A 27,839-nucleotide genomic window follows, 5' to 3' on the forward strand; every position below is an offset into this window, starting at 1 on the left:
GCTGCCGTCGCGGCTGGGGGTAGAATGTGAGGGGCCACTTGTGAGGCTCTGCCCAGGCACGCCACGCCCTAGAGCGGGCCGCTGGCTCTCTGCCTGGAGCCTCTGCCCAGACCCTGGGGGTGCCGGGCGCTCCCCCCGCTGTCCCAGGAGCCCGTTGTTTGCTGGCCTCCGCTGACGTCCGCGCCTAGGTGTTGACGCTTTGACTAACCCCTCTTCTCCGTACTCCCGTTGGACAGGCGCTTGACTCACACGTCTTGGGCCGTTAACCAGCAACACCACACCGTGGTTGGGCCTGCAACGTGCAGGCCAAGAGCCACAGTTTCCCCAGCTGTCTTTCCGTATGGACGTAAATCAGTTTCTCACGTGGCTCGCGTTACACCCGGGAGAAACACCGATTGGCCGGCCGTGGTAGAAAGAAGCAGCACGGTAACACGCCGTCTTTGCATAGAGAATCCACCACCAACTGTGAGGTTCAAACAGTACCGCCAGTTGAAGACAGAGTCCGCGCAAGACCCCATTTCTGGTAGACGTCTACATACAACTTCAAATGTTATAAACTCGAAAGTCCCAAAGGACTTAAAAGCGGTCGGTTTTGCCCCTTCCGCTTAGGTAACAGTACAGCTCTTCATCGCTACCTGACGTGAGAGCACAAGTATTCGGATGCTTTCTCCTCGTGTTTCACACCGTACCGGGTGCTGGCATGTGAGCGAAGCATCTTGAGGACACTGACTGGGGAGCAGGGGGGCAGGTAGGGACTGTACCCATTCTCCAGGAAGAGTGACCAAGACGCCGAGTGGCAGGTCCCCGTGCGCGGCGGGAGGCCGAGTGGGGACTGGGGCTGAGGTCTCCGCCTGGCACTTCGCCTCCTTAGCCACGTCTGAGCACGGGAGAGTCCCGAGGGAGGAGTCCAGGGCTCAGGCTGCCGAGGCTCCCCTCCCCGGTCCAGGGGCCTCCTCCGTGCCTTCCCCAACCGGGTGAGCCCCCCGGGGGTCGGGGGCAGCGGGCGTCGAGGTGCGCCCCCCCAGGGCTTCCCGGCCCGCGCTCCCCTAGCGGGGAGGGGCCTCGGGGCACAGGCCACCCGGCGGAACCCGCCGGATTTCTGGCAAGCTGCTGCAGGACCGCCTCCAAGCGGTGCTCAGGAGCCAAGGACAGCCGCCCCCGGTCCGTTCTGCTATTTATAACCCAATTCACTCACAACGCAAACATCAGCCGGCACCTACTGAGGCCTCACCAAATGCCGGGCCCCGTGCTCTGCGGGGCCTGAGCTTCTGCCCGGTGAGCACAGGAGCAAACCGGAGGCCGAGAGGGGGAGCGCCTGGCCAGGGTATTCCACCGGAAGGCAGAGAGCCCGACCTCCGACCCAGGGGGCGTCTCAGGGTCCGACTCCTGTGCCCTTGGAGGAGCCAGAGAACAGCCTGGGAGGAAGGCGCGGCCGGCCAACCTGCCCGCGGGGCTGAGTTCGCCGAGGGTGGCTCGCCCGAGCCCGGCCGCACACCCAAGGCAGCTCTCTGCTGGTCACCAGACGGCCTCCGGCACCGATGAGCACCCGCAGCTGGTGTCCTATCCTCTGCTCTCGGCCAAGGCTGGCACTGACGTCGGTGGCAGCCGATGGCCCCGAGGCCCAAGGACGGAGAGGAAAGTCATTGCCTTTGGGCACTAAACTGGGCATTCTGCCGGCTACCGAGGCTTTGCTGATCCCACGGCCTCACCAGGCAAAGCCCTAAGTGGATGTGGGCTGCTGACAAGGGTGAGGCTGGTGACAGCTGCTGGGCAGGGGACGGGAGGGGAGGCCGGGCTGCCCCCTCGCTTGCGGGTCTGTCCCCGGGGCAGGCCTCTCCCCTGCTGGGTCTTGCCTTGGTTGTCAGACTTGGGTATTTGCCCGTTTGGGGAGCAGACACAGCCTGCAAACTCACCCCCCAGGACGCTCCCTGCCACGTCTAAATGCATCTCAAGGCTCCTGCCGGCACGGCCCTGGCGGCGTGAGGCCCGGGCCCGCGATGAAGGGCGTCCTCCTGAGGACAGGGAAAGGTTTTTCTAGGCAGACGGAGGGGCGGCCGTGTGCGCGAATCGCATCCCCACAGAAACGGTGTGGTCTCCCGAGAGCGGGCCGAGTTTTGGAGCTCACCCCTTTGGGGTCACCTGCCCCCTCGGGTCCTTCTTAACAAGTGCGGTGAGACCCTCACTTCTCACCAGAGCCCAGGGTGGGACAGGGGCGACGAGAGCGACAGGCCCTCGCTCACGGGGGACACGTGTGTCCGTTCCCTGAGATCGGAGAGGACACGGGTCTGGGGGTGTCTGATTACGAATACCTGGTAAGAAGGTGAGCAGGCAGCCTTCCCGCGTACTATCGTGGGAGGCACCTCCTCGGACCACCTGGAAACACCCCGCCAGGCAGGCAGTTCAGGGGAAAGGGCACCTTCAGCCGCCCAGGCTGACTTTTCCAGGAAGCAGCCTCAACTCTGAAGAGAGTGTCAACCTAGATCAAAGGGCAGGGAGTGGGTGAGGACGCGGCAGAGCCCCGGCCGCTCCCGGGAAGCTCAGAGTCAGGGTGCCGGCCCGGCCACCCTCCCTCCACCGCGCTGGAGGGTCCCCACGAGTGGTGTTCTCCCTGCTGGGGAGTGCCTGACGTTTTGCCGGAGGTGGCGTGGCGAGGGCAGGCTCCCCCAGGGCAGAGCTGGGAAGCGACGGGACACCATCCTTGGGCCCGGAAGCCTCACTGGCCGGGAGTCCCCGGGCTGCAGTGTGGCAAGAACCAGTGCCAGGCCTGAGGACCGAGCGGAGCAGGAGGGGTCCACGCCCGCAGGGGTCCGGGCCCTGGGACACTGGGCAGCAGACGCACGGTTAGTGATCGTCTCTCCTGAGCCTTGGGACCCACCCCCGAAACCAGACGACGTTCCAGGTCTCTCCTCTGGGGAGCTGCGCTCGCGAGGGGGAAAACAGACAATAAGTGAGGAGACAAACCCAGAGCACAGCAAGTGCCACAAAGGAATGAAAGTATATTCACGAGTCGAGTCGGAGTGCGCATGGGCAGGAAGGAGGTGACCGTCCTTGAGGAAGGGACCTTTGAAGGACCTGAAATACGAAAAGGAGCCAGCTGTGTGGAAAACCAGGAGCGGAGCGTCCCAGGCACGGGGGACGCGAGCACAAAGCCCAGAGGCCAGAAAGCGCTCTCCACACCGAAGAAACTGAGGCCCCCGGAGAGGGCTGGCAGGCCGTGGGGGGTGGCGGAACTGTGTTCCGAGCCACGGTGGCCATCCCGGGCTTGCTCCAGGCTTAGCCTGACCTCATCTCCGTGTCATGAAGATTACCGGCAGCCAGGCGGCTCTCGTGGTGGCACAGGTACCCTTCAGCAAGCTGCTTCAGGGTCCACGTGCAAAGGCCAGCGGTGCTGCGCTCTGCAGACGAGGGGGTAGATTCGAAGGCCGAGGGCCTCAGGAACGCAGAACAGCTCCGTTGGCCTGACTTACACGCTGTGGCGCCCCAGACATCGTTTCCAAAGCGAGATACGCACGCTGCTCTTTGCCCAGCATCCCCATGGCCCCAGAAAGTCAGTCTCACTGTGACCCTGTGTGTGCCGGGAGGAACAAGGACAGCACAAGCTGGTGGGGATCCCCGTCTGGCTCCTGTCCGGAGGGCCTGGCATCAGCTGGGTCCCCAGGCCCCTCCGGATCACCTACCTTTCTCAGTGGGCCCAGCGGTAACATGGGCCTGGCCCTCCCCGCCGCCCAGACACAGATGGGCTTGTGGGGGAGGAAAGTCATCCCCTGGAGGCCCCGGGGGTGGAGGTCCTGGCTGCCCTTCTGAGGCCCCCACATGGCCGCCCCCCCCCCCCCCGTGTCAGCCCTCGCCTGGCCCCTGCCTCCGGCTCTACGGCAACTCTGCAATATTGGTCCTGAGAGCCTCCTGGTTTTAAAATAAATCAATTTGGGTTGTTAAAAAATTATCTGTGCCCAGCTGGTCCCAGAGCACAGACTTCAAACCTGGCTCAGTAACAGAAGCTGCTTAATGGCATTTTCATAACCTCAGTGCCGTCAGGCCAGCTTTATCATCTCGTGGCCCCCGACTGAAGTGTTAAGGGGATGTCGGTGCAGATAATTAGGCGAGTGCTACTTACAGGGGCTCGCGAAATTTGCTTTCGGTGTGTTTTCTCGTAGACCGTGTGCCAAGAGGGTTCTCCCGGCCCGGCTGCGGGCTGCCCCTTGCTCACGCGACCTCCCGTTGCAAGTCTGGTCCTTAGGGTCTCTCTTTCCGGTCTGGACGTTCGGATCGGTCCGCGGGAATGCGTCAGGGGGTGAATGCTTCTCCCTGAAACCTGGGTTCCTTCTTGACCTGCTTGGACGTGAATGTTCCGGCGGGAGGACCCAAGGCACCCGCTCATGCACCCGGTCCGGCTCTTGTAACCTCGGTCATGTCACTTAACACGCCGATCAGGAAACAAGCTTAACTGTCTCCACCCGCCATCCACACAGCAACGACACTGCACACTGACTGTGGGCCAGAGCCCGGCGGATGCAGACAGACTGGGGCCCTCGAGGTGCTCAGGGCCCGGGGTGGCTGTGAGTTCTGGGCATCAGAGGCAGCAACAGGCCCCAGGCGTGGAGTCGGGGAGAGACACCGATGGCAGCGCTCGGACCTCGGGCAGGCTTGGTCCTGACTTGGTTCTCCTCCCCATCCCCCGTGTGTCTGTAACGCCCCACCTGTCGAAACGCTGTGCAGACAGCTCCAGCGCGGACAGCAAACACGCCGAGCCATCGTCACTGAGCGGCCTCTGGCCCACGTTCAGTGGTGATTGTTCCGGAGCGAGACGGAATTTGTAAACACAGTGAAAAAGCCACTTGACTTTGCCTTCCCCCATCCCAGGTACCCGGTACTGACTGATGGCATAACAGCACGTCTCTGTGTATGTCCCTGGTTAGCTCTCAGTTCTTGCTTTAATTCCGCTTCCATGTGGATTTGATCTAAAAGGCGGCATAGAGAGTGCTGATCCAAGGGAGAGAGTGTGTGTGTGTGTGTGTGTGCGCGCGCGCGCGTGTGTGTCTGTGTTCCAAATGAGGGCAACAGATTCCTGTGTGTTCCACCCGGGAACCCAGCAGTTGCTTAGCAACGTAATGATCTCTGCAACCAGGAGGATCCTGTGAATACTGTTAGCGTGGGGAACCGAGAGTAACAGAGCTACCGAGAAGGAGGGCAGGATGGGCCAGCCCAGGGCCAGCCTTCACTCTGCCTCTCCAACTCTCCCGGTTACTCTTTCTGGGGCGATATCCCGCAGGGGTCGGGGGCCAGCCCCAGACACGTGGCCAGATCTGATGTCCCCCCATCGTTAGCCGCCGGGCTCTCATCTCCTACCGTGTAGATTTGCAGCAAAGCACGGGAACCCAAGGGGCGCCCTCCCGCACAGGGCACGTTGATTCGGCCTTCACGCTGCCGGCGCGGAGCCCAACTTGGGGCTCGAACTCATGAACCAGGAGGTCGTGACCTGAGCCCAAACCGAGAGTCAGAGGCTCGACCGCCTGAGCCACCCAGGCGTCCCCCGTGTTGTCTCTTCCTTGACAGGCTTTCCCTGACGACGGTCTTCTCTGTAGTTACATGCTCCCAAGCCACAGAAGGCAGGGTTGTGAATTTCCCATTGTAACCACGAAAGCAAGGCCCGTGTTCATCCTCCGCTCTGGGCTGCCGTGTGGACCGCCCACTCGGCCTGCCTCCTTGGCCAAAAAGGACGAGCATCAGTAGATTCTCGGCCAGTGTCCGTACCACTGCTTTCGTTTCATCCGTTGAAAGAAGCTGCTCTGTTTTAATTTTAATTAATTTTGCAGTGTTGTCTCAAGCCATTCCATTCTGTCATTTTCACGTGCTTTCGTGATGGGTGTTAACAGAAGAGGGTCGTGCTGAGCAGAAGTAAGTGCCGCCCGCGAAACTGCCTTGACCTCTGGGGTGTGCTGCTGTCCCTCCCTGCTGCCCACCCGCGTGTGGCGGAACCTCCTCTTTGCCTCTGACGCCAGACGCAGCCGCCTGCGAGCTTTCCTTCGAAAATGAACACTCCCAGCTAAGTGAGGACGGTTGGGATACTTGCAGTGGGCGAGCGGTGCCGACCAGCGGCCTCTGCTCAGAGACGCCCCCACGCCCTGGCCATGGGGCCCCGGCTTGGGGACCGACTCCCACACCGTACCGCTGTGCTGGGGCCGCCCGGAGCCGGGGTCCTGGGTGCCGTCGCCACGCCACGTCACCTTGGGAGAAGGCACCCCGGGACTGTTGCCGCGAGGCAGTGCCCGAGCAAGGGGGCTCTTGTGGGAGGCTCGCCCACTCTCCACGGCACGGCTGTCCTCCCGCAAAGGTCCTTGGCCCGAGTTACCAACTCGGATCGCCTCTGGATGGAGCAGCCTTGCGTTGACTCGTGATTTCATCTCCACCATCTTGGCTTAATTGCTGTTATCGCAGCAGAACGAATGGGTCTGCCCCCGAACAGATGGGCCCTGCCGCTGTGCCCTACCACCGGGGGGCAGGCAGAGAGGCCGCGCTAAAGAGCACCCCACGGCGTTAGCCGCGGCCCAGGCTGGCACCGGAGTGGGCTCTCTCCAACCCGGTCGGGCACCAGAATCTGCAGGCTTCTCCTTAAATCTTTGCTGCGTCCACAGCCGACCCCTCCCTTGGGAACCCAGATCTAGATACGGGAGGTGCCGGTTCCCTCTCCCCGCGTGGGGGGCCGGACGCCAGCAGGGCTCCTCCCCCCTTGATGCTGAGTAGCCCAGCCTGGCAGTAGCACATGGGTGGTCTTTACCCTCCGGTATAACCAGCACCCACAGCGCCCGGGGCTTCTCGACCGGGTTAACAGACCCCACCTGGGGCGCCTGACCCCCAGGAAGCTGCCTGTGGATGGGGCGGGGGGGGGGGGGGGGTCCCTCGACAACTGCTGCTCCAGCGTTCGTGCTTAAAGCCACAACGGCTGCCACCGAGTGGGGAAGTGCCACGAGGCTTAGAGGCGTCGAGGCAGCCGACTGGTGGTTATACCCAACTCTATCAGTGGCAGAGAAAACAAACAGCAGCAAAAGGAAAGCTGAGGCAGAGAGCAGGCAGAGCGGGCCGCGTGCCCAGCTCACCCCTCCCTTCATAGAGGCCCCCCCATCCCTGTCCTTGTCTGTTTTCACCGCCCACCACGTTAGCACCTGTGCCACTCTCCCCGTGCTCCCGAGCAGGCCCCCGCTCTCGCCGGCTGGGAGGGAGGGGACCCCAGCTCACACACGGAGACAAAGGCTCACAACGCGCACCCACTGGTGTTTGGCCGGGATCTTTCCGGAAGGGGGCGGGTGGTCCATCCACACTCCCATGAATGAGCCCAAAAGGCAAGAAACCCACAGCTGCTCTCGCCGCCTCTCCAGGGGCTTTGGCTGTCCCCGGGCAGCGGCACGGATATGCCTTCAGTTTGGGGGCAGCAGGGAAGAGGGTGAACCGGACCCCGGGGGCCGGACGGCCTGCTGCGGGCCCTGGCCAGGGCCAGTGAGGGGCTGCACCTAATAAGGCCCCTCTGTACAGGCGAGCACACAGACCAGAGCCTCCTCTGGTAGCACGATGCAGCCTCGTCACCCCCTCAGGGCCAGTGCAGGCGGAACCTCAAAGATGAGGCTGACCCCGGCCCGGCCCCTGGACTGCACCTGCCACAACAGGAAGGGCACGGGGCGGGGGGGGACTCCCGCTGCCACTCGGGACAGTGGGGTTCATTTCAGATCGCTGCTTCTTTGCCAAGCATCAGACACACCACCAGAGAGCCTCTCACGCTGGCTTCACGCGGGGCTGAGACCGCGGAGCGAACCACCCCATCCCGCAACAAAATGGCCCTGCTGACGCTGGGCAAAGTCACAGCGCTCGGGCCCAGTACAGGTTGCGTCTTGGCAAATCGCTCCTTGCTTGCTCTCAGGGTCCGTGGACGGTTTCCTCAAACCCCAAGTGCCCCCAAGCTAGGTATGGGGCTGCCCACTCACTGCAGCAGGGCCAGCCTGCAGGGGCCCTTCCCCGCCCTTGTCCCTTCAGGCCGAAAGGCTGAAGGCCTGACAGGCAGCTGGGAGAGAGAGTCTCCCCCGAAGGGCGCTCTACCTTCTACCTGCCCAAATGGAGGCAAAAGACGTCCTTGCCTCCCGCTGGCGATCTACCTGTGATGTCCCCAGACACATCGCACCCAGGGAGCAGGACCTCGTTCAGACCCCGACCTCAGGTCTTCGAGGGAGCCCTTAAAAGCGCCTCAGTGGCCATCCTCGTCTGGCCCTCACTGCTCCCGCGGCACAGGCGCACCCCCCCCCCCCAGGCAGCCGTGCCCCCCCCCCCGCCCCCGCGCAGGGCCAGGTGGGTGGGCGGCCTCGGTGTGTGTGCTGTGGTGTCTTCTCGGAACTCTGCCTCCTGCCCCCTTCCTCCCTGCCCCGGTCCTGGCGTGGCGCGTCATCCGCTCACTTGCCAGTGCACCTGCCCCGTGCCGCGACCCGGCTTGTGACGCTCTTCTCTCTTGTTGCCGTTTCAGGAGCCCAGAGGTCATGAGCACCGTCTCAGGTACACGGAGCACAACGGTCACCTTCACGGTTCGCCCGGGGACCTCGCAGCCCATCACCCTGCAGAGCCGGCCCACAGACTTTGAGAGCAGGACCTCAGGAACAAGGCGCGCCCCGAGCCCCGTGGTCTCGCCAACGGAGATGAACAAGGAGATTCTGCCCGCCCCCCTGCCCGCTGCCGCTGCCGTCCCTTCCCCCACGCTCTCAGAGGTCTTTAGCCTTCCAAGCCAGCCCCCAGCCGGGGACCTGTTTGGCTTGAACCCAGCGGGACGAAGCAGATCGCCGTCCCCCTCCATACTGCAACAGCCAATCTCAAATAAGCCTTTCACGACTAAGCCTGTGCACCTGTGGACTAAACCAGACGTGGCGGACTGGCTGGAAAGTCTCAACTTGGGTGAGCATAAAGAGACCTTCATGGACAACGAGATTGATGGCAGTCACCTACCAAACCTTCAGAAGGAAGACCTAATCGACCTTGGGGTGACTCGGGTCGGGCACAGAATGAACATAGAAAGGGCTCTGAAACAGCTGCTGGACAGATAAGGGTGGCTGCTCCTTTACCTTCACAGACTCCTTGTTATAAGTAGAGATGGGCTTCTACTGAAATACACGGGCGGCCAAGCACGGTCTGTGAGCGCCAACCCCATTCCACGGGTTCGTCTCCCGGTACCCAAAGAAACGCCGAGTGTGTCCGGGTGTGGCTGAGCGAAAGCCTGGCGGCTCCCCCACTCTGCACGGGGGCTTCACGGGCTGTTTCTGTGCAGCGGGGGACAAGGGGAGGGAGTCCTGCCACCACGGAAAGAGAGTCACGGCCTGCCTCGCGGCGTGCAGGTGACCTCCCTTTGCCAGGTCCCAGGGACGCCCCCGCCGGTTTAGCGCGGGAGCCCGGCTCTCGCAGGCAGACACCGGTGCGCTCCAGATACCTCCTGAGACCTCCCTCCTCTGCTTTCCGGGCAGCTCCCGCCCCCACCCCCGGCCCGCCTCAGTTCGCGGCCTCCGGGAGGACACTCCATGCTCACTTGCTCCTTTCTTTCCTGCACTTGGCTTGCGGTAAGCCACCCCAGGCCTGTCTCTCCGGTGCCCCTCGCTGGGCCCCAAAGGTAGAGAATCTGTTTTTTTCCTTTGGATTCTTTACCCCGCCTCCTCCTCCCGCGATGTGCATCCGTGGTTCTCTGGCCAGGAAGTTCCTGGCCGTGGTGGGGAGTCTGATGGGATCGTGCCCGGCTTTGCTTAGCTTTCTTTCTTTCTTTCTGCAAATCTATTAGCATAATTCCAAAGTGGTCAAACAGATGTCACGTGCAGTTAGTCAAAGCACAAAGTCACGATTCCGAGCAGGAGGGGAGGCCCGGCCCCGGGAGCCAGCCGGTGCGCGACCGCCTGGGTCTCTTCTAGGGGAAGAGCGGGGAAAAGCGTCCCCGGCGCGGTGAGAAGGGGATTCTCTGCCTTTCGCACGTTTTTAAAATGGAAAGCGTGTCTTGTTCTGCAAAGATCAGAGCAGGTGAGCGTCCACTTTACCACGAGGGGGAGACACAAGGCTAATGGCAGGCATGTGCTGCTGTGGGGGAGACGGCATCTTCCCCGGGTGCCAGGTGGGGCACAGTGACCTCTGTTCTGAGCCCGGCCAAGGGTAAGCATCTCTGCCGAGACCGCCCCTCTGCTCTCTGAGGCCAGGGAACCCCACCAGTCTGGCCGGTACGACAGGCTTTTCGAGAACCCGGTGGCTGAGGCCGTCCACACAGGACCCAGGGTCCAGAACACGCAGTGGGCTGCAGGCTGAGGGTGGGAGCAGACACATGAAGAAAGGAAAGACAGGGAGGTTTCCCGGGCTGCACCAGGCAGGCCCCTCTCTCGCGAGGTTTTCTCGAGTCGCACCCATTCTCTTCCCTGGAGTCCCCTCCCCTGTGACAATACCTCCAATTTCCAAGGGAGGTTACCACCTGCACAGGGGTCACCGGACATCCAGCCAGGCTTCCAGCACATTCTCCCACACTTGGAAGAAACTCGAACAGCAGGTTTTGGCTTTTATTATGATTTCAGAACTAGCCTAGCCCATCTCTAATTATAAAAACATGGTATTTTTTTTTTCCTTTCTTTTCTTTACGCTCACAATCAAGTGTCTGATTAGGTCTCGAACAGCTCTAGAATGAACACGTAAAATTTAGCAATTTAAAATCTCTTTCTTTACTGCAAGTTTAAATAGTTGTACAGATAGTTTATAAGCACAATATTTTAAGAAAAAAAAAAGTGGCTGGTCTACTAGGCAGCCTTTGTGCCACTTCAGTGCTAGAAAGTTAAAGAAAAAAAAACTTTTGTGATTTAATAATACTATTTCTGTGGAATTATAAAAGTATGACCTTTTTAAATCAACCTTATTTGGATGCATCTGAACCAGCAGAGCTGTGTTATATTTTCTATCTTTGCTAGAACTTCGTCATCGAAGGACAATTATTTCTTCAGAAGTGGTTACAATTCACGATGCAGCGGTTTCCCCAAAAACAAACATGCACCCCCCCCCCCACCCACACACACACAGACACACACACACAGGTTTTCCAGCCACGGGCCCCCGAACTGGAAACTGAGTTCCGGCCCTTCCTCCGCTCCAAACCCCTCTGCAGTCAGACTGGACCTGCACGCCCCACCCCTACTTGAAGTCAGTTGAACGTGAAGGCGCTTCCCCGCCCCCCCCCCCCCCCCCCGTGCCCTTGCCGTCTCTCCGTCGTGGGGTGCGCCAGGACGCCGTGGGTGGCCTGCTGAGGCCGCCTGCTCGTTCACAAAGTGTAAAGGTGGTGGTTTGGCCATTATTCGTCTTCCATTTGGTGAGATTGCCAAATTCAGTCAGTACACCGCCTCACCGTGGCCCTTCTTTCTTCTACCTACTGCTGGCATCACCTCCGTGGCCAGTGCCAGGCGACACGCCGGGGCGAGGTGCGAGGGAGGGAAAGGCGCTGCTGGGTGGCCACCGGTGGCTGTAGAGCCACTGGGCCCTGGCGGCCGGGCGGTGAGGGTGGCTGCCACTCCCTTTCTTAGACTTCAAGCCACGGGCAACTAACCAGAAGCAAGCAGACTGCAAGGGGAAACCGAGAGCTGAGCAGTCATCAGTTTCTGCCTTGTCTTATTAGAGAAAAGTCACAGGAGCCCGCAGAACCTGCACTGACCGAGAATAACACGTGTTGCCAAGACCAATCCATCTCGAGCCCTAGTCAATGGTTTTGCTCCAGAAAGCAATAGTTCCTCACTTAACTCGCTGCCCAATGCTCTTCCCCTGCCCCCCTCGGACACGTTAGGACCAGGCCCTCTTCCATGGCGGGACAAACGTCAAACTGCTCATATAAGGATCATGTGAATACTATCCCGGGTTTTCAGATCAACTTTTCTTACCTACTGTAATTTAAATAAATTGCATTTACATGCCTCGTCTCTGTAACATTGTGTATACAAAACCAAAATTTCTCCAGATGTAAATTATGTACACATGCCAAGATACCTTCTCCAGGGTGTCTGTGCACATTTTAAGTTAATTCATAGAATATAAAATGACTCAATGTGACTGTTGATTTGCTGAACTCTACATATCACAAAGTGGGTTATCTGTGGTACCTTAGTTAGTAAAATGGTGATTTTTTTTTTTTTCTGGGTTACCGAACAAGCAAGCATTACCCAGGTGATCTGGCGATGACTTCGTGTGTGGGCCACAAACATGGATTTTTTCCCATTAACCGATTTTTTTTTGTTGTTGTTTTTTAGAAACTAATATGTTTCACACTACGGTTTGTGTAACTTGTGTTCGCATTCTCTGTGTTGCTGTTACTTTTGTGCTTTTATTCCTTTTAAACTTTATTTTGAAAAAGAAAAAAAAAAAACGAAACAAAAAACGAGCTCCTGTAATCTGCACTTCCTCCCGATCCTTCGATCTCTTGTATGGCAACCAAAATGACTGTAAGAGAAATAAATATACGATTGCACTAAGGTTGTGGCTCTGATTACACACAGTGTAGCTGTCTGAGTGGACAAGTTGCCAGCTTGCGATCTCACGCAGGTAGGACAACACCGCCACTCTACCTCCGTGCAACTGAGCAGGTACTAGGTTTCGTCCAAGAGTAAGAACCTTCCTTCCAGCAGCTCACCTGCCGTGGTTCTGCTTCCTTAAAGCGCTCTCGTGACGCAGACGGAGACACGCCTGACTTCAGAGCCAAGTGCGTGTCGGCGTGCACGTCTGTGAGCTCCAAGAGCCCAGCCGAGGCCCGGCCGGCCTCTCTGGTTTGGGACGGCAGTGGGGGTGGGGCCGAGGGGGAGCCGGAGTCACAGCTCTCCTTGAAGCACAGACCCGGATGCCCCCACCTGCTGGTCTTGCCCCCACCAGGCTCTGGGGCCACAGCACCGGGCGGCCTCTGTCGTTCCCACGAAGCCAGCCATGTTGTGCTAAGCCGGCGGGCCCCAAGCCTCGAGGCAAGAGGATTCGGGTCCTTTGGCAAAGAGCTGAGCCGGGGAGACACGGGCTATCCCTTTGCCTGTAGGGAAGTAGGTTTTCAACACCGAACCTCTTCTTTGGCCTCGTCAGTGAAAACCTGAGGTCTCTGGTTCTTGGACACTTTCTACTGTTTGGGCACATTCTCCATCTGCACAGCGGCCACTATGTTTCTGTGCTCACGAAAAATTCTAAGCCTCAGATCTCTCGTAGTGTCCTCTCCCCTAGGCCCCCTGCCTCGCTGTCTGGTGGTCTCTCCCAGACCTCAACCACCCCCATCACCTCCAGTGGTTTCTTCCAGACCTCCTCTAGGTTAATGTAATCAGTTTGTCTTGCTGGGGGAGGGGGGGGGGGAATTCGAAGCGTTTTTCCTTCCCTCGTACTTTATTTGAGGCGTTTTAACAAGCAGGGCACTGGAGTGTCTGTCCACACCTGTAGCTCTCCGTGTAGACACCGGGTGGTTGGAAGCCCCACGGCACCCGGGGGAGCACAGTCCCCGCTGCCCCGGGGCAGCCGTGCTCCCGGGGGGACTCGGGGAGTTTCCAGATGCGACCCTCCGACTCCAGCAGACCTGACCACTTCAGTTTCCGAGCCGCACTGTATCAGTGATTTTCTTTCTTTACTGTTCCTGTACCATGTTTCTCCATTCCACAGTCTTTACCGTTTTGTGTTTAAGATGACAAGCACTGTCCATTGCTTCTACTCTGGAACTCTCTGTTTATAGCAATTCTGAGATTTTAATATGAGCCTTCAAATAAATACAGAAAACAAAAACAAAAAAACAAAAAAAAAACAGGAAAAAAATCAAGTGTGTGCCTTGGGTGTTTTGAACCTGATCTGCATAAAAACCATATTGTATTCAAATGCTGTATATTTAATGAAAGGATAAATCTATCTTCACTGTATTAATGTAGCTGATAAAATAGTTATAGTGCCTTGTTTTCTGAACTGAGAAGCCCGTATCAATGCACAACGTAAAGTAAAAAACGATTCGAGAAATGAAATGTTGAGAAGACCTAGACATGGTTCTGGAGCCTTCATCCTAAGACTGTGCCACACACACAGTCGTTTAAATTTAAAAATAAAAAGAAAATTGAAATAAGATTGTGTTATCAGTTAATTTTCCATTGAAAGTGCTCTCTGCTCTTACTTCCACTATTTTTGTTCACTTAAAACAGAGCGTGTCTGAGAGGCCCCGTGGGCGAGAGGGGCGCGCAGGCAGGAGTCCTGGGCCCCCGCCTGCTGCCCCCGCTGCCGCCTGGCCCCTGGCGGCCCTTGTCGGTGGCTTGTCGAAATCAGCGGTGTTGACTGTTTGCAGAGTTTGTAAAAAAATGAACAAAATATTTGCTTTTAGTGACGGAGGCCACCCATCCCAGCACTCTTTCCAATGTTTACAAGTCAAAGAAGCAGCAGCACACAGTCCGATTTTCTTGTAAAAGAAAAATGACAGGAAATACACAAATTCTGGCCCAACGCCACCACACTCCTCGTGCTGAAGGTCATGTGAGCAGCCCTTGTCATCTCACAAGTTGTCCGGGGTGCAGGGAGCACGTCGGGGCCCACCGCTCCACCCGCAGGGCCACGGTGCAAGCGGGGGATGGCTCAGCCAGCCCGGAGGCAGGGATACACCACGTGCTGCGTCCCTCGCCACGTCTCTGGGCTCTCTGCAAACACGCATCTGGAGGGAGCAAGGACCTACACGGGCTGTGCCTGTTTATCTTGCGAGACTCTCACCGGTGCCGCTGCGTGCCAGGCCAAAGTCAACTAGAGATCCAAACTTCTTCACTGCAGGCCACAAATGTAGCCGATCACCTGACAATCTGAAAGGGGTGGTTTGGGAGACACGGCAGGGTTTCTTAGGGGTCCCCGTTCCGCATGCCGCTGCCGCTGCCTCTGCTGGAAGCGTGCACGTGTCCAGAGCCAAAGGGGTGCGCCACAGCACCAGCCACGGCCACCAGGCAAGACCGACGGGCAGCCGGGCCCCAGGCCCCACAGGAGATGGGGATCAGACAAACCGCGGGCTGGCCTTCAGGCCGGCCAGGTGAGCAGGTGTGAGCGCGAAGACAGCTGATCTCAGCCGTCTCCAGTGGCAGCACACCTGTCCTGTGCCCCTTAGCCATCAAGCCTTCCTGCCACCGCCCACTCGCGGTCTTTCTTGCCAAGGGGCTTACGCGACTTAAATGTGTTCTGCAAACCCCAGAGCCCAGAGGGCAGGAGAAGAGCACAGCCTCTGAACTGCCAGGGAGGTGACCACAGCAAAAGACAGACATCAGCTTATTTCCCTGCACGGTCGCAAGAGGCAGCTGGAAATAACAGTACATCTACCGGGTGCCTGTGTGCCAGGCACCATCCAGGCCACTGCCCTCACTGAGGGTCTAACAGCCCTGTGGTAGGAACAAATAGCCCCATTTTACAGATGAGGAAGCCAAGTCTTGCCAAGGTCCACAGTGAAGGCCCACCCAGGATTTGCTATAAAACCTCCATGGCGAAGTCCCTCTGTAGGAAAGAGAACCCCCATCAGGCGCCCCGAGAATGGCTGCTGGTGTCAGGTCCGTCACTTTCTGCCCCTCCAAAGTCAACTGTGCAGGGCCGGGGGTCCAGGAGGCTGGGCAAGGTGGGGGCTCCTTCCAGCTGAACCGCCTCAGGAGTGTGACAGAGGGAGAAGATCCAATTCAGAAGTAACCTGTTTACCTCGCTGCCCTCGACTGGGATCAGGGAAGCCAGGACCTAGGGATCAAAGGCCGCCTTTCCCAAAGACCTGATAAAGGCCCGCAGCTTAGAGCTTCATTCATTACACGTGGCATCTGCTTTAAGGCTCTCAAGGATCCACGAGGTAAGTACGGAAAAGACGATCGTCTCTCTTACCGATGACAAATCATCCTGAAGACGGTGAGGCCTCACCAAGGGAGCACAGCTGCCCTGGGCCCCGTCCTTCCCAGGCCCTCCCGCTAAACGCTTCCTCTCCCTTGGCTCTGGGCCACCCAGAACCCTCCCAGCGTGTTCCTTCGTGGCCTTCGTCCACCAGAGCCCGCCTCTGTTGCAACCAGAGAGGCCTTGCGGTGAACCGCTCCCAGCCCCGATGCCCGTGTGTTCGCTCCCACACCCCTCGGCCTCCTTCCGCCAGGTAGAACGGACGCAGCCCCTCCTTGCCCTTCACAGTCACCCTCAGTGGTGGAGGCGAAGCGAATGGAAGACAAGGAGCCAGTCACATGGCTGCAGAATGAGTTCGAAAGTGAGTCTCACAGGCCCACACAGCTTTGAAGCTTCACAGAAAGCCACAGGCACCAGGTCTCGGAGCCTGCCATCTGGGCAAGCTAAAAATAAAGGTTCCGTTTTGGAGCAAGAGTTTATAAATGTGACTACAAAGGTCCCGATAAAGACATCAAGGCTCTGGGGGAAACGCGTGGCCTGAAACCTCTAGCCCTGGCAGGGGTTGCCAGGGAAGCCCAGCCCCCCCCCCGGGCACCGGTGGCCAGCTTTTTCCGGCAGCAGTCGCGAAGCGAAGAGGAGAAGGTGGCGGCTCTTTACGGCTGGGGGGGGGGGGGGGGGGTGGGGAGGGACCACAAAAGGAGAGGGCTGGATCTAGCTTAGGGGCAACACGGACACAGCCGCGAGGACCCCAGCCCTGCCCTTGAGGCCCGGGCCCACGTCATCCGGAGCCGTCGGACCCCCGCCCACCTCCCCAAGCTCCTCCTTGCTCACCTTGCTGCCACACGTGGGGGCTCCAATCCGCCTGCTCCTCTTGGCGTCTGGAATGTTCTTCCCCTGTGTCTGCACCGCCTCCTGAACCATCAGATTCAGAGTAAAAGTCATCTTAATCACCCACTCACACCGCCGTGTCTTCTCTTCTCAGGGCAGTTATTACTACCTCCAAGTGGCCCCTTAATTAGCTGACTGGTCTCCCCCCCCCCCCCAACCTGGCGGGCAGACACATCCACACCCACCCACGCACCCCAATCCGGAAGAGACGTCCGACAGCACAGGAGCCTGTCCTGCCCCATCGCAGGCACTGCTGTTTCCCTGCCTGCGCAATGCCTACAGAGGCAGCCTCTCCTTCCAGACACCCCCCACCCTCCCCGGACACCCCTCACCGCCTCAGCCCCCCCGCCCCTGCAGCTGCGGCCTCAGTGCCCGCGGCTCCCGTCTGGTCCTCCCAGTCCCGGTAAGGGAGGCAGACTTCCCTAGCGCTCCAAGGCCCTGCCCGCCCCTGCGCTGAGCCGCCCTGTCCCGGAAAGTTTCCGGGGCCTCCTGCCCTCGGCCCACCCGTTTAGGTGCAGCTCCTGCCGCAACCATCCGTGGCCCCTGCTCCCCCACGACACCGGGCACCTGTTCTCTCTAGGGCCGCCTGCCTCGCAGGTCCTGCCTCGGGGAAGCTGCGGAAGCGGTAACGGGAGCCCGGCCCTGGTGGGGATGGGGGTGGTGGTCCCTCCCCAGCGACGGGGCCCGACGGGGAAGTGGGGCTCAGCCCTCCTGCTCCCCGCCTGCCACGGGCCTGCCATGCGGCCGCGAGGACTCCGGCTGGCGCGCAGGGGCCCGGACGGGGGGTCTGGGGGAGCCCGCCTCACCCTTGGCTCCCGGAGAGGCCGCCCCCGGGTCCCGGGCTCCGACAGCGGTCTCCGTCACAGCTCCGCCGGGCCCCGGGAGACGCCACGGCCGCCCGCCTCGGCCGCAGAGGACCCTGGGCCTGTCGGTCACGTGCCCCGCGTGAGCCAATCAAGGCCGCACCGGGACTGCTCTGCACGTGCCCAGCGAGGACCAATCCCGACTGGCAAAGGGGGGATCGTGATTGGCCCAGCTGGAGGAGAGGCAGCTTTCGACCAATCCCGGGGGCCAGGAGGCGGGCCGTGGATGAAGCGCCCCGCCCACCGGGGAAAAGCTCGCAGGCAGGTGAGGGCACAAGTAAGAGGCTTGCGGTCCAGCCTCAGGGCTTCTAGCGGGCGAGGCTAGAGCGACCTCACAAAACTGCGAGCATCTATCTGTCTCCCCCGCCCCCCATCCCTGGAAGCAGACCAGTATAAATAAAAGGCAGATTGGGGCTGCAAATAATGGAAATTCCACTTAACAATGGCTTCAACAAAAAGTGCTTTATTCTTTCCATAGGACTTTGTACAAAAATGTAAGCTCCGCGTGGGCAGGACTTTTATCTGTCTTGTTGGATGCCCTGCATCGGTAACAAGATGTTCTCAGTAAGGGTGTGCTGGAAACATGGGTGAATGGGAGGACCCTAGGTGGGTGGTCCCTGGCTTTGATCTGACAGCTCAACATAGGCCTGAGATTCAGCCTCTCCCTCCAATTTCTCAGCCTCACAGCAACAAAAGGCTGCTGCCACCCCACACGTCACATTCTGTTCCAGGTGAGGAAGAAGAGGGGAAGACCATGGCGGCTGTGTCTGCTCCCCTTTAACGGAGAAGCCAGTGCATTCCCAGAAGTGTCTACCAATAGGTCATAGGCCAGTGGTATCTGGAACCATCCCTAGAAGCAAGGCACACTGGAAAAGTGGGCAGTCGGCTCCACACAGTGCTGCGAGGAACAAAGTTGTGGATGTGTTAAAAGACAGAAGGGGGGGGGAGCGCCTGGGTGGCTCAGTCGGTGAAGTGTCTGACTCCTGATTTCAGTTCAGGCCCTGATCTTGTGGTTTGTGAGTTCCAGCCCCAAATCGGCCTCTCCACTGCCAGTGCAGAGCCTGCTTGGGATTCTGTCTTTCCCCCTCTCTGCCTCTCCCCTACTAGTGCACGTGTGTGCACTCTCTCTCTCAAGATAAATAAACACAAATTTTATAAAAAGGGGCGCCTGAGTGGCTCAGTCGGTTAAGTGTCCGACTTCGGCTCAGGTCACGATCTCGCGGTCCGTGGGTTCGAGCCCCACGTGGGACTCTGTGCTGACAGCTGGGAGCCTGGAGCCTGCTTCCGATTCTGTGTCTCCCTCCCTCTCTGCCCCTTCCCCGCTCATTCTCTGACTCTCAAAAATAAACAAACATTACAAAAACTTTTATTTAAAAGTTATAAAAAAATAATTTTAAAAGAAGGCAGACGGTAAATGGAGGATGTATGGACAGGTGACGTATGGGGTCACAAGAGCGTCCAGGTGGATTCTCCTCACTGAGCATTTGAAAGTGCACAACCAGTGGCATTAAACGTATTCACACTTCCATAAGGCTGTCGGCACTGGCCGGTTCCATCCTGCCGAAGAGAAACCCTGTGCCCGTGAGCAGTCACCCCCCCCTTTTACCCACTGTCCCCGGCCCCAGGCACCCAGGGATCTCTCTCGGTCTCTGTGGATTTGCCTACTCTGGACATTTCATGAAAGTGGAATCACACATGTGGTCTTCTGGGTCCGGTTTCTCCCACGGAGCATTTTTTCAAGCGTCATCCGTGGGACAGCGCACCTTTTACGGCCTCAAGGGTGTTCCGTTGGAGACGGAGACCACACTCGGTTTTTCCCTTTGTCGGTTGATGGACGTGCGGGTTGTCTCCCCCTGCTGGCTGTTGGGAACAGTGCTGCTGGGAACATGCGTGTGCGAGGACTGGTTTCAGTCCGTTTTCAGTTCTTTGGGGCGTATATCCTGGGGGTGGAGTTGCCGGGCCATGTGGTTGCTCTCTGTGGAACCTGTTGAAGGAGTCGCTGGACTGTTTCCTGCAAAGGCCACACCATTTATATTCCCACCAGCGGTGGGTGAGGGCTCCTCCCTGGAGACTTTTGAGGTCCTGTTTCTGCAGGCTGAAACTCTTCGGGGCCCGGTCTGTAGCTCACGCTTACACGTACAGCCCAGGACCCGGGGACAGGCTGGGGCACAGAGACTCTGCATTTCCAGCGAGCCCCCAGCCAGGCACTGCTGGGGAGACTGGTGTGGACTGCTCCCCTCCCCTCCCCGCAGCTGGCAGGCGGGGAGCGTCTGTGAACAGGCGGATGGTCAGGCCTCCTCCCAGGCATCCGGTTTCAGTAGGAAGTGTCAAAATTCAGAGAGCTTTACTCCTATGAATACTTTATCGAGGGAGAAACAAACTGTTCTCGTCCAGGGAGATGTCAAGTTTGAAAGTGGTAGGAAGCTCAGGGCCGTGTCATTATAGGACGGCTTGTAAAGCAAGAATGGTTACCAGGTGGGAGGTTCCAGATGGCAGGGAATTGGTTAAACAGGAGCATCTTACACCATTTGGGCAGGAGAAGACGTCTTAGGTTTGCCACGTATGGCTCTCGGAGGCATCGACCACGAACGACCTAAGTTCTCTTGTTCGTGAGACGAGCAGGGTTAAGCTTGCTTACGTGGGTTAACTGGACCTATCCGCTCGGGACCTTCAGGTCTGGTCTCTATTTTACTTGATTTTTAACAAGAGGAAGCCCCCGGGTCTGTGCGGTTAACGCTCTCCTGGGCGGGTCTTACGGGCAGTTCGAGAAACTGCCCCTCGCATCCCCCGTCCTTAATCGGCAGGCGTGGGTGAGAGGTGGGTGGCGACAGCCTGGAGCACAGGTGACTTTGTGGCACGGGCAGCTTGTACATCTGCTTTCTGGAACTGCCAGTGCCCGGACCGTTGTCCCCCGTGCCTCCGTCGGTCTACAAAGCACAGCAGGGGAGGCTCTAAGGCAGTGGGTCTCCCAAGTCTGGTCCCTGGGCCGGCGGCATCAGGGTCAGTCACCTGGGACCCGGTTAGAAATGCAAATGTTTGGGACACCTGGGTGGCTCAGCCGGCTAAGCGTCTGGCTCTCGGTGTTAGCCCAGGTCGTGATCTCGCGGCTCGTGGGTTCGAGCCCCAGGTCAGGCTCCAGTGTGGAGCCCGCTTGGGATTCTCTCTCCCCCTCTCTCTCTGTCCCTCCCCTGTTCATGCTCTCTAAATAAATAAATAAATAAATAGATAAATAAATGGGGAGGAATGCAAACGTCTGTCCGTCCCCCACCCGCAGAACGAGAAGCTCTGGGGCAGGACCCAGCCACAAAAGCTAACAAGCCTTCCAGGTGACCCTGGTGCCTGCTGGAGTTTGCAAGTCCCTTCTCCAAAGCGACCCCTGCAAAATAAACCTGCCCCAACCCTCTGTGCAGTGTCAGGGGTCGCTGCCACTCCAGCAAGTCCCACGTGGCTGTGTAGGGCTGAGTGCATGCCCCACTCCCCCAGGGGCTGTGGCCCGCAGGTCACTGAGGTCTGCGTGTGGACGCCTCGGAGAACAGCTCATGGAGCCAAGCTGAATGCCCCGAGGGAGGGCACCGGGGGCCTGAGGCCACTTCCGTCCTGTGCCAAGGAAACCCACCCAGCGAGTTTCACTGCTCAGCGTGGGACTTCACCTGGGAACCAGCCGCCCGGCCCCCCTCTGCACCACCCACCAGTCCGTGAACCCCGCAACCTCTGGGCTCCTCAGCGGTCTCATCTGAGATATGGACTGACGATCCCTGAGGCCCCAGGAACCTGTGGGGGCACACGAGGTCTTGCCTGGGAAATGGCATACCACTGCCAGCGGGCATAAACAAAGACGGATGGGATCCTCTTGTTAATCAAGTGTCGAATGAAACTCAGGAAAGTGTCAGGCAAGAGCGTGTCTCCCTTCCCCGCTGGCTTCCCGAACCCCAGGGTGCCTCCCCAAAGCTCTCGCCTATTAAGGATTCCTTGTGATCCTTCCCTGGCCTGGTGCATACATCTGCAAGCATATGCGTATGAATCATTTTAAAAACCCAAATATAGCTCACTCTACTCACTGCTCTGTACTAGTCTTGCTCCTTTCAAAATTATGAAACCGATCGGTTTGAAACAGACGACGGGGAGCAGCGAACACTCACGTCCACCACCCAGCTTGAGACGTCGGACGTTACCGGGACGCTCGTCCCTTTCGTCCCTCTTGATTCCACCTCCTTCCCTCCACCCCAGACGTAACCACTGCCCTGAACTCGGTGTTTATCATCTCTCTGCATGTTGCGACATGCGCATCGCTTACGTATGTGCCCATAAATGATATGTGGTAGTACCGTGCACATTTTAAAACCTTATACGGGCGTCTGGGGGGGGGGGCTCAGTCGGCTGAGCGTCCGACTTCGGCTCAGGTCATGACCTCACATTCGTGGGTTCGAGCCCCGCGTCAGGCTCTGTGCTGACAGCTGGGAGCCTGGAGCCTGCTTCGCATTCTGTGTCTCCCTCTCTCCGCCCCTCCCCCCCCCATTCGCACGCTCTCCAAAAAATAAATAATAAAAATAAATAAAACCTGACAGAAACTGTCTGTACGTCATGCATGATTAGTTAGCAATCCTCATCAAGAGAACAGTGCCTGACACTGAGTCCCCAGCCAGTTAACCGGTGGCTAGCATCATCATCGACAGTATAACTATTGGCAATCGTGAATCCCGCAGCTGGCTTATTTATTTCAATATCACTTTTGAGGCTCATCAAACACGACAGATGCAGCTCGAAATCATTTATGTTCACAGTTGAATCTATTTCATTATAGGAATATATCAAAATTGATGTATCCTTTCATCTGTCGATTAATCTTTACTTTTTTTTTTTTTTTTTTTTTGCTATAAAAACGATGCTTTTCGACATCATGCTGAATGAAACAAGCCTGCCCCGAATTACCACGTGTTGTATGATCCCATTTACATGATGTCTGGAGCAGGAAGATTCAGAGACAGACAGGAGATGATGAGTGGGTGGCGGGGGCTGGGGGGCGGGGGTGGCTGCTGCCAGGCATGGGGTTGCTTTTTGGGTGACGAGAATGTTCTGGAATCAGACAGAGGTGATATTCCCGTAACTCTGCGAATACGCTAAAAGCTGTTAAACTGTGCACTATATAGGTGAGTTGTACGGTAAGCAAATTATGTCTCAATACATCTTTTGGGTTTTTTGTTAAGAAAAAAAATGGTTTTTTAAACGTAACGTGGGGCCCTACGTTGGATCTTGGAGCAGAAAAAGGGCACTCACGGAAAAATTTAAATCCAAAAAAAGGCTGCCATTTAGTGAATGGTGTTGTACCAACGTTAATTTCTCAGCTTGAATGAGGGGCCCACGGTTGGATAAGAGGTTAATCTTAGGGGAAATCGGCAGGGAGTATATAAGAATTCCTCGTATCATAATTCACAACTTTTCTATAAAATTATTCCAAACTTAAAAAAAAAAGAAAGCGAGTAGGGCTGCCGTGAATACCCCCAAGTGCGCGTGTATGAGAGCATGGCTCGGGAGCTCACTCAGGACTGGAGTCATGGAGCCGTAGGACACGGCATCTCCGGGCTCCTGGGAAGGACCCGGCCGCTGCCCCCAGGACAGCGTGCCTGTCAGCTGACGCGCATCTTGGCGACGGCTCCCAGGCGCCCGGCTCCTCGGCACCGGTGTTCGGCACCGTCCCGCAGGCCCTGCGGATGGGCACGGAGGTCATCTCTGCTCCACGCACACGAAGTACAACCGGGGTAAATCCCTACAAGTAAACCGTGGGGGTGAAGGGCGTTTGAGCCACTTTCTTGAGTCCTTGAAGGGCCTGACGGCTGCCCCCTCACGAACGGTGTCGGGGACACCCGTCGGCACGGCCACATCTTCTGCGAGGGAGCCCATGCCCGTTCTTTGCTGAATTCAAATGAGAAACTCAAAGCATCTCCATGGTTACGTGTTGCCGTCTTACAAACTGCCCCCAAGTTTAGTGGCCTGAAGTAGCAACGGATGCTGATTGAATCTCCCGCTGTTTCCCTAGGCCAGGAACTTGGGACCAGATTAGCAGGGCGGTCGTGGGTCAGCAGCTGTCACGAGGCTTCGGTTGAGGTGCTGACCGAGATTTTCTGGGCACGGACGGTTGGTTTCCAAGGTGACGCGCTCACAGGGCTGATGGCAGGAGGCCTCGGTCCCTTGCCACCCTGGCCTCGAGGGCTGTTGGAGCTTCCTCACGACAGGGTGCCGGCTTCTCTGAGAGCCCGTGATCTAGGAGAGCAAGGCAGGGCCTGCCGTGTCTCCTACGACCTCCCGTCCGGAGGGGACACCTGCCACATTCACGGTGTCCTATTGTTACGCAGGTTGCCCCGTTCTGGGAGGCAGGGACTGCACGAGGACACGATACAGGGAGGCAAGGAGTACTGGAGTCATCTCGGGGGCTGGCTGTGACCTCACCACTGCAGTTCATGGATGAAGGTAGGACCATAGACCCACTTAGTCAATTCTGTTACAAAGGGGTAAAGAGCATCTACCCAAAACTGACAGGTGACACTGCACTTGATGGTGAAGGACTGAGTGCTTTCCTCCTAAGGCTGGAAACAAGGACGTGTGCTGTCACTCCTCTCGGCACAGCCCTGGACGTTCTAGCTGAGGCGATATGGCCAGAAAGGGCACACAGACTGGACACGGAAAAAAATACAACTGTCTCATTTTGCAGGTGCTTGTCTACACAGAAGATCCCAAAGAATCTACAAAAAAAAACTGAAAAAACCCACAGAAGTTTCCAGAACTTCTGAGGGAGCCCAGTAAGGTTGCAAGACAGAAGATAAACATACAAAAATCTACTGCCCTTCCATAGACTACCACCGGATGTGTGTGTGCTGACAACGGAAAAATAGTTCATGGCTGCGAAAGAGTAAATGAAACGTTAAATGCAGATCTGGTCAAACACACGCAAGACTTCTATCCTGAAAACTACAAAAAGCTGGTGAAATAGACGAAAGAAAATGTAAAGAAACGGAGGGAAGTACCGTGTTTCTATACGGGATGGCTCTACCTAGCGAAGACGCTACGTAAGTGTAACGTAATTCCTACCCAAATCCCAGCAAGATTTTTTTGTGGATGTCAACAAGACGGTTCTAAATTTATACAGGACAGCAAAAGAACTAAAATAGCTAAAACAATTTGGAAAGGAAGACTAGTGAGAGAAATCAGTTTACCCGATTTCAAGACTTACTTTAGAGCTGCTATAATCGAGACTGTGGTATTGATGGAAAGACAAAGGGATCAATGGAACAGAGTGAAGAACACACATCAACTCTAACCACACATTCCTGCCAACCGAAAAATGTTTCGTTTTGTTTACAAACATAAATATTACTGTTTTCTTTGTTTGCAGTAAATGGAACATGAGGCCTTTTTTTTTTTTTTTCAAGGACACATGGTAAGAGGTAGTAAGAACCCCTGAAACACACAGGGTTAAATTCCAAAACTTTAGTTTTATTTATGACCTTCGTCTTTCAGGACTCTGGGGCCAAGAAGTCGGATATCACGTGGGCATCAAGATGCCTTAAATGATCCTTCCAGAAAACAGATGGGATCTTCAGGGCTTAAAAGTCTGCAAAAACTCCTGGGTGCACTTAGAATAAAGTCCAGTCCTCTTAATTGGCTCATAAAGCCCTTCCTTCATGATCCGGCCCTGCCTGTGTCTCTAGCTCCCGTGTTGTCCTCTCGCACACGGGCTGCCCTGCTGGCCCCGGCTTTCCTGTACTTGTCCTCCAACACTCAGCTCCGGCCTGACCTCATCCCACAGTCTGTCCGTGGCTCTGCCCGGCTGCCCTCCCCGGGCTGCCCACAGCACCCCTACTTGTCATACGGTAACAGGACTGTCTGCCTGTCGCCGCGGTGACGAACGAAAGGACTCAGATGACCTCTTCCCTTCAGACCATTTGCCATTTCAGCGTGCAAGCCAACGGCACGTAGTGCATTCACAATGCCGTGCGACCTCCACCTGCATCGAGTGCGGGGATGTCACCGCCCCAAAAGGAAACCCGAGAGCCACTGGCAGTCACTCCCTCCTTCCCCCATCCTCCAGCCCCTCGTAACCACTACTCCGCTTTCTATGGACCTGCAGAGACTGTCTCTTTATCCCCACATCCCTAATTCTCGAAAAGGATTTTTTAATACTTATTGATTGTTGAGAGAGAGAGACCGAGCATGAGCGGGGGAAGAGCAGAGAGGGAGGGAGACAGAGAATCCCAAGCAGGCTCCGAGCTGTCAGGGCAAAGCCTGACGTGGGGCTCGAACTCACAAACCACAAGATCGTGACCCGAGCCACAGTCGGACGCTCAACCAACCGCGCCACCCAGACGCCCGTTTCAGTTGCACTGACCAAACGTCACACAACCTCTTTTCCCCAGCCCACCAGATCTGAGGGCCAGACAGACAAGTTACTTCGGTCTCCAGCGTTGCCAATGGGCAGATGCCTCCCCGCTGAGGGCCCCGGTTTCACTGGGCTCCTCTGCCCAGGGCTGCGTGCACCCTGCTCGGCTGGGAGCCTTACCTCCCGCCCCCGTGTGTGCGCAAACCCCTCGGCTGTCGGTTCCGCGGGCTGTAACCGATGACCTCACGCTACTCAGACCTCGAGGGCGAGCCTTCTGTTCTGCTCCTGCTGCTTCTTCTACTTTGGCCCCTGAAGATGTCCTCGACCTTCCGACAGGCTCAGCTCTACGTGTAAAAGAGGTTTGTTGCAACTCATCTCACACTTTAGGTATTTTGTGGCAAGACGGGTGTCATGACGTCTAGTCCCCAGTATTTCCAGGACCGCAAGTCCTTGTTTTGAATTTTTACCATGAGCCCGTCGTGAGTCACTCGTGAGTACGGAGCAAACAGACGATGAAAAGGACAGAGAAGGAAGGGAAGAAGGGGACCGACCACTGAGGGTAAAATGAAGTCCAAGTAACAAGAATATGCATCTTCACTTACTAGATTGTCAGAGATCTCACGTTGTTACAACACTGGAGTTCGGCCAAAGAAGAGACGTGTTCTCACGTGGAGGCTAATGCAAACCTTTTCAGAGGGAAATTTCATATTCGCGGACCCAGCGAATCAGCTGGGAAGCTGTTCGCGCTTACAGCAGAAATGACAACGGCTTAGACAGAATAAAAGTTTCTCTCTCTGCCTCATCAGAACACACAAGCCAACAAAAAAAGGTTCCGAAGCGTGCAAAACCAACAGGGCAGCTCCTTGGTGTCGTCATGAACCCAGGCTCTTTCTATCTTTCTGTTCCACTATCCTCAGAAAGTACCGTTGAGGTGCCTAGTAGTCCGCGAGAGCTGGCAGAGCTCCAGCCATCACACCCACATTCCAGACAACAGAAAGGAGAAACGGAGAGAGGGGAGAGGTCAAAAGACACTCCCACTGTCAGTCCCCTCTGCAAGGACCGTCCCCAGAAATCCTCCACAACCAGGTTTCACTTCCAAACCACTCACGTAGCCTCGTCGCGTAAGTGATGGGAAATACGGTCTTTTAACCGGGCTGCGCTTCTGAAGACAACTGAGATGGGTGACTAGGAAGTGGGGGAAAGGCAAGCAGTGGTCTCTCCGGCACTCAGCCACCCCCTCCGATCGCTCACCCTCCGGACGCCTGCGCCCAGGAATGCCAGGACACCGAGAGGCACCGTCCGTGACAGCAAAATAAACATCCATCTGTGGGGCTCGCCTAATCGCCACGTTGCCAAGTGAGATTCTGCACAGGGGACACAAAAAGATGTAATAAAGCTCGACAAAACATATTGTTTAAGAAGCAAGTTGCAGGGGCGCCTGGGAGGCTCGCTCCGACTCTCGGCTTCGGCCCAGGTCGCGATCTCCGGTTCTAGGGTTCGAGCCTCGCATCGGGCTCTGCCAGGCCTCCCAGGACCCTCTACCTCACCTTCCTTCCACCCCCGCCTATAGGAACCCGGCCTCTCCCCTGGCAACGATACTCAGAGGCAACTTCTGAATCGACTTATTGGGGGCTAGAAAGATCTACTTAAAAAACACTTTGGATTAACAACGTATGGTGTTTCTCTGAACGGAACAGGTCCCGTGAGTTGGTAACACGGAGCCCACGGCCCAGGCGGGAGACAGGGCACAGCTCCCGTTCAGAAAAGACGGTGCGGATTCCACGGACACGGAATGTCCAGGAAGGGCAAACCCAGAAAGGAGGGGAGTTGGGTGCCTGGGGCAGGGG

The 27,839-nt window shown here is 57.2% G+C and overlaps 1 protein-coding gene and 1 long non-coding RNA gene across 15 annotated transcripts in view; one reads left to right on the plus strand and one right to left on the minus strand.

Moving 5' to 3' along the window:
- The window catches only part of SHANK2 (SH3 and multiple ankyrin repeat domains 2), a 500,122-nt gene extending 487,626 nt beyond the window's left edge, over window positions 1-12,496 (plus strand). For 12 of the 14 annotated variants that reach the window (XM_027045494.2, XM_053202780.1, XM_053202781.1 and 9 more), the window contains one exon: window positions 8,504-12,496. In XM_027045494.2, the coding sequence (XP_026901295.1) occupies window positions 8,504-9,074 (571 nt within the window). In that variant the 3' untranslated portion in view covers window positions 9,075-12,496. Of the gene's footprint in view, window positions 1-236; window positions 1,748-5,813; window positions 5,896-8,503 lie in introns of those variants that run through there. The other 2 variants (XM_053202784.1, XM_053202783.1) reach the window with 2 other exon arrangements.
- LOC128311725 (uncharacterized) overlaps window positions 1-17,679 on the minus strand; it is a 38,589-nt gene extending 20,910 nt beyond the window's left edge. The window contains exons 1-2 of the long non-coding RNA XR_008290221.1: window positions 17,565-17,679; window positions 16,702-16,782 (exon numbers count right to left, since the gene is read on the minus strand). This is a non-coding gene — a long non-coding RNA (uncharacterized LOC128311725). The remainder of the gene's footprint in view (window positions 1-16,701; window positions 16,783-17,564) is intronic.
- Window positions 17,680-27,839: the final 10,160 nt, after the last annotated feature.

This window comes from Acinonyx jubatus, chromosome D1, assembly GCF_027475565.1.
Source record: "Acinonyx jubatus isolate Ajub_Pintada_27869175 chromosome D1, VMU_Ajub_asm_v1.0, whole genome shotgun sequence".
In the NCBI taxonomy this organism is placed as follows: Eukaryota; Metazoa; Chordata; class Mammalia; order Carnivora; family Felidae; genus Acinonyx; species Acinonyx jubatus.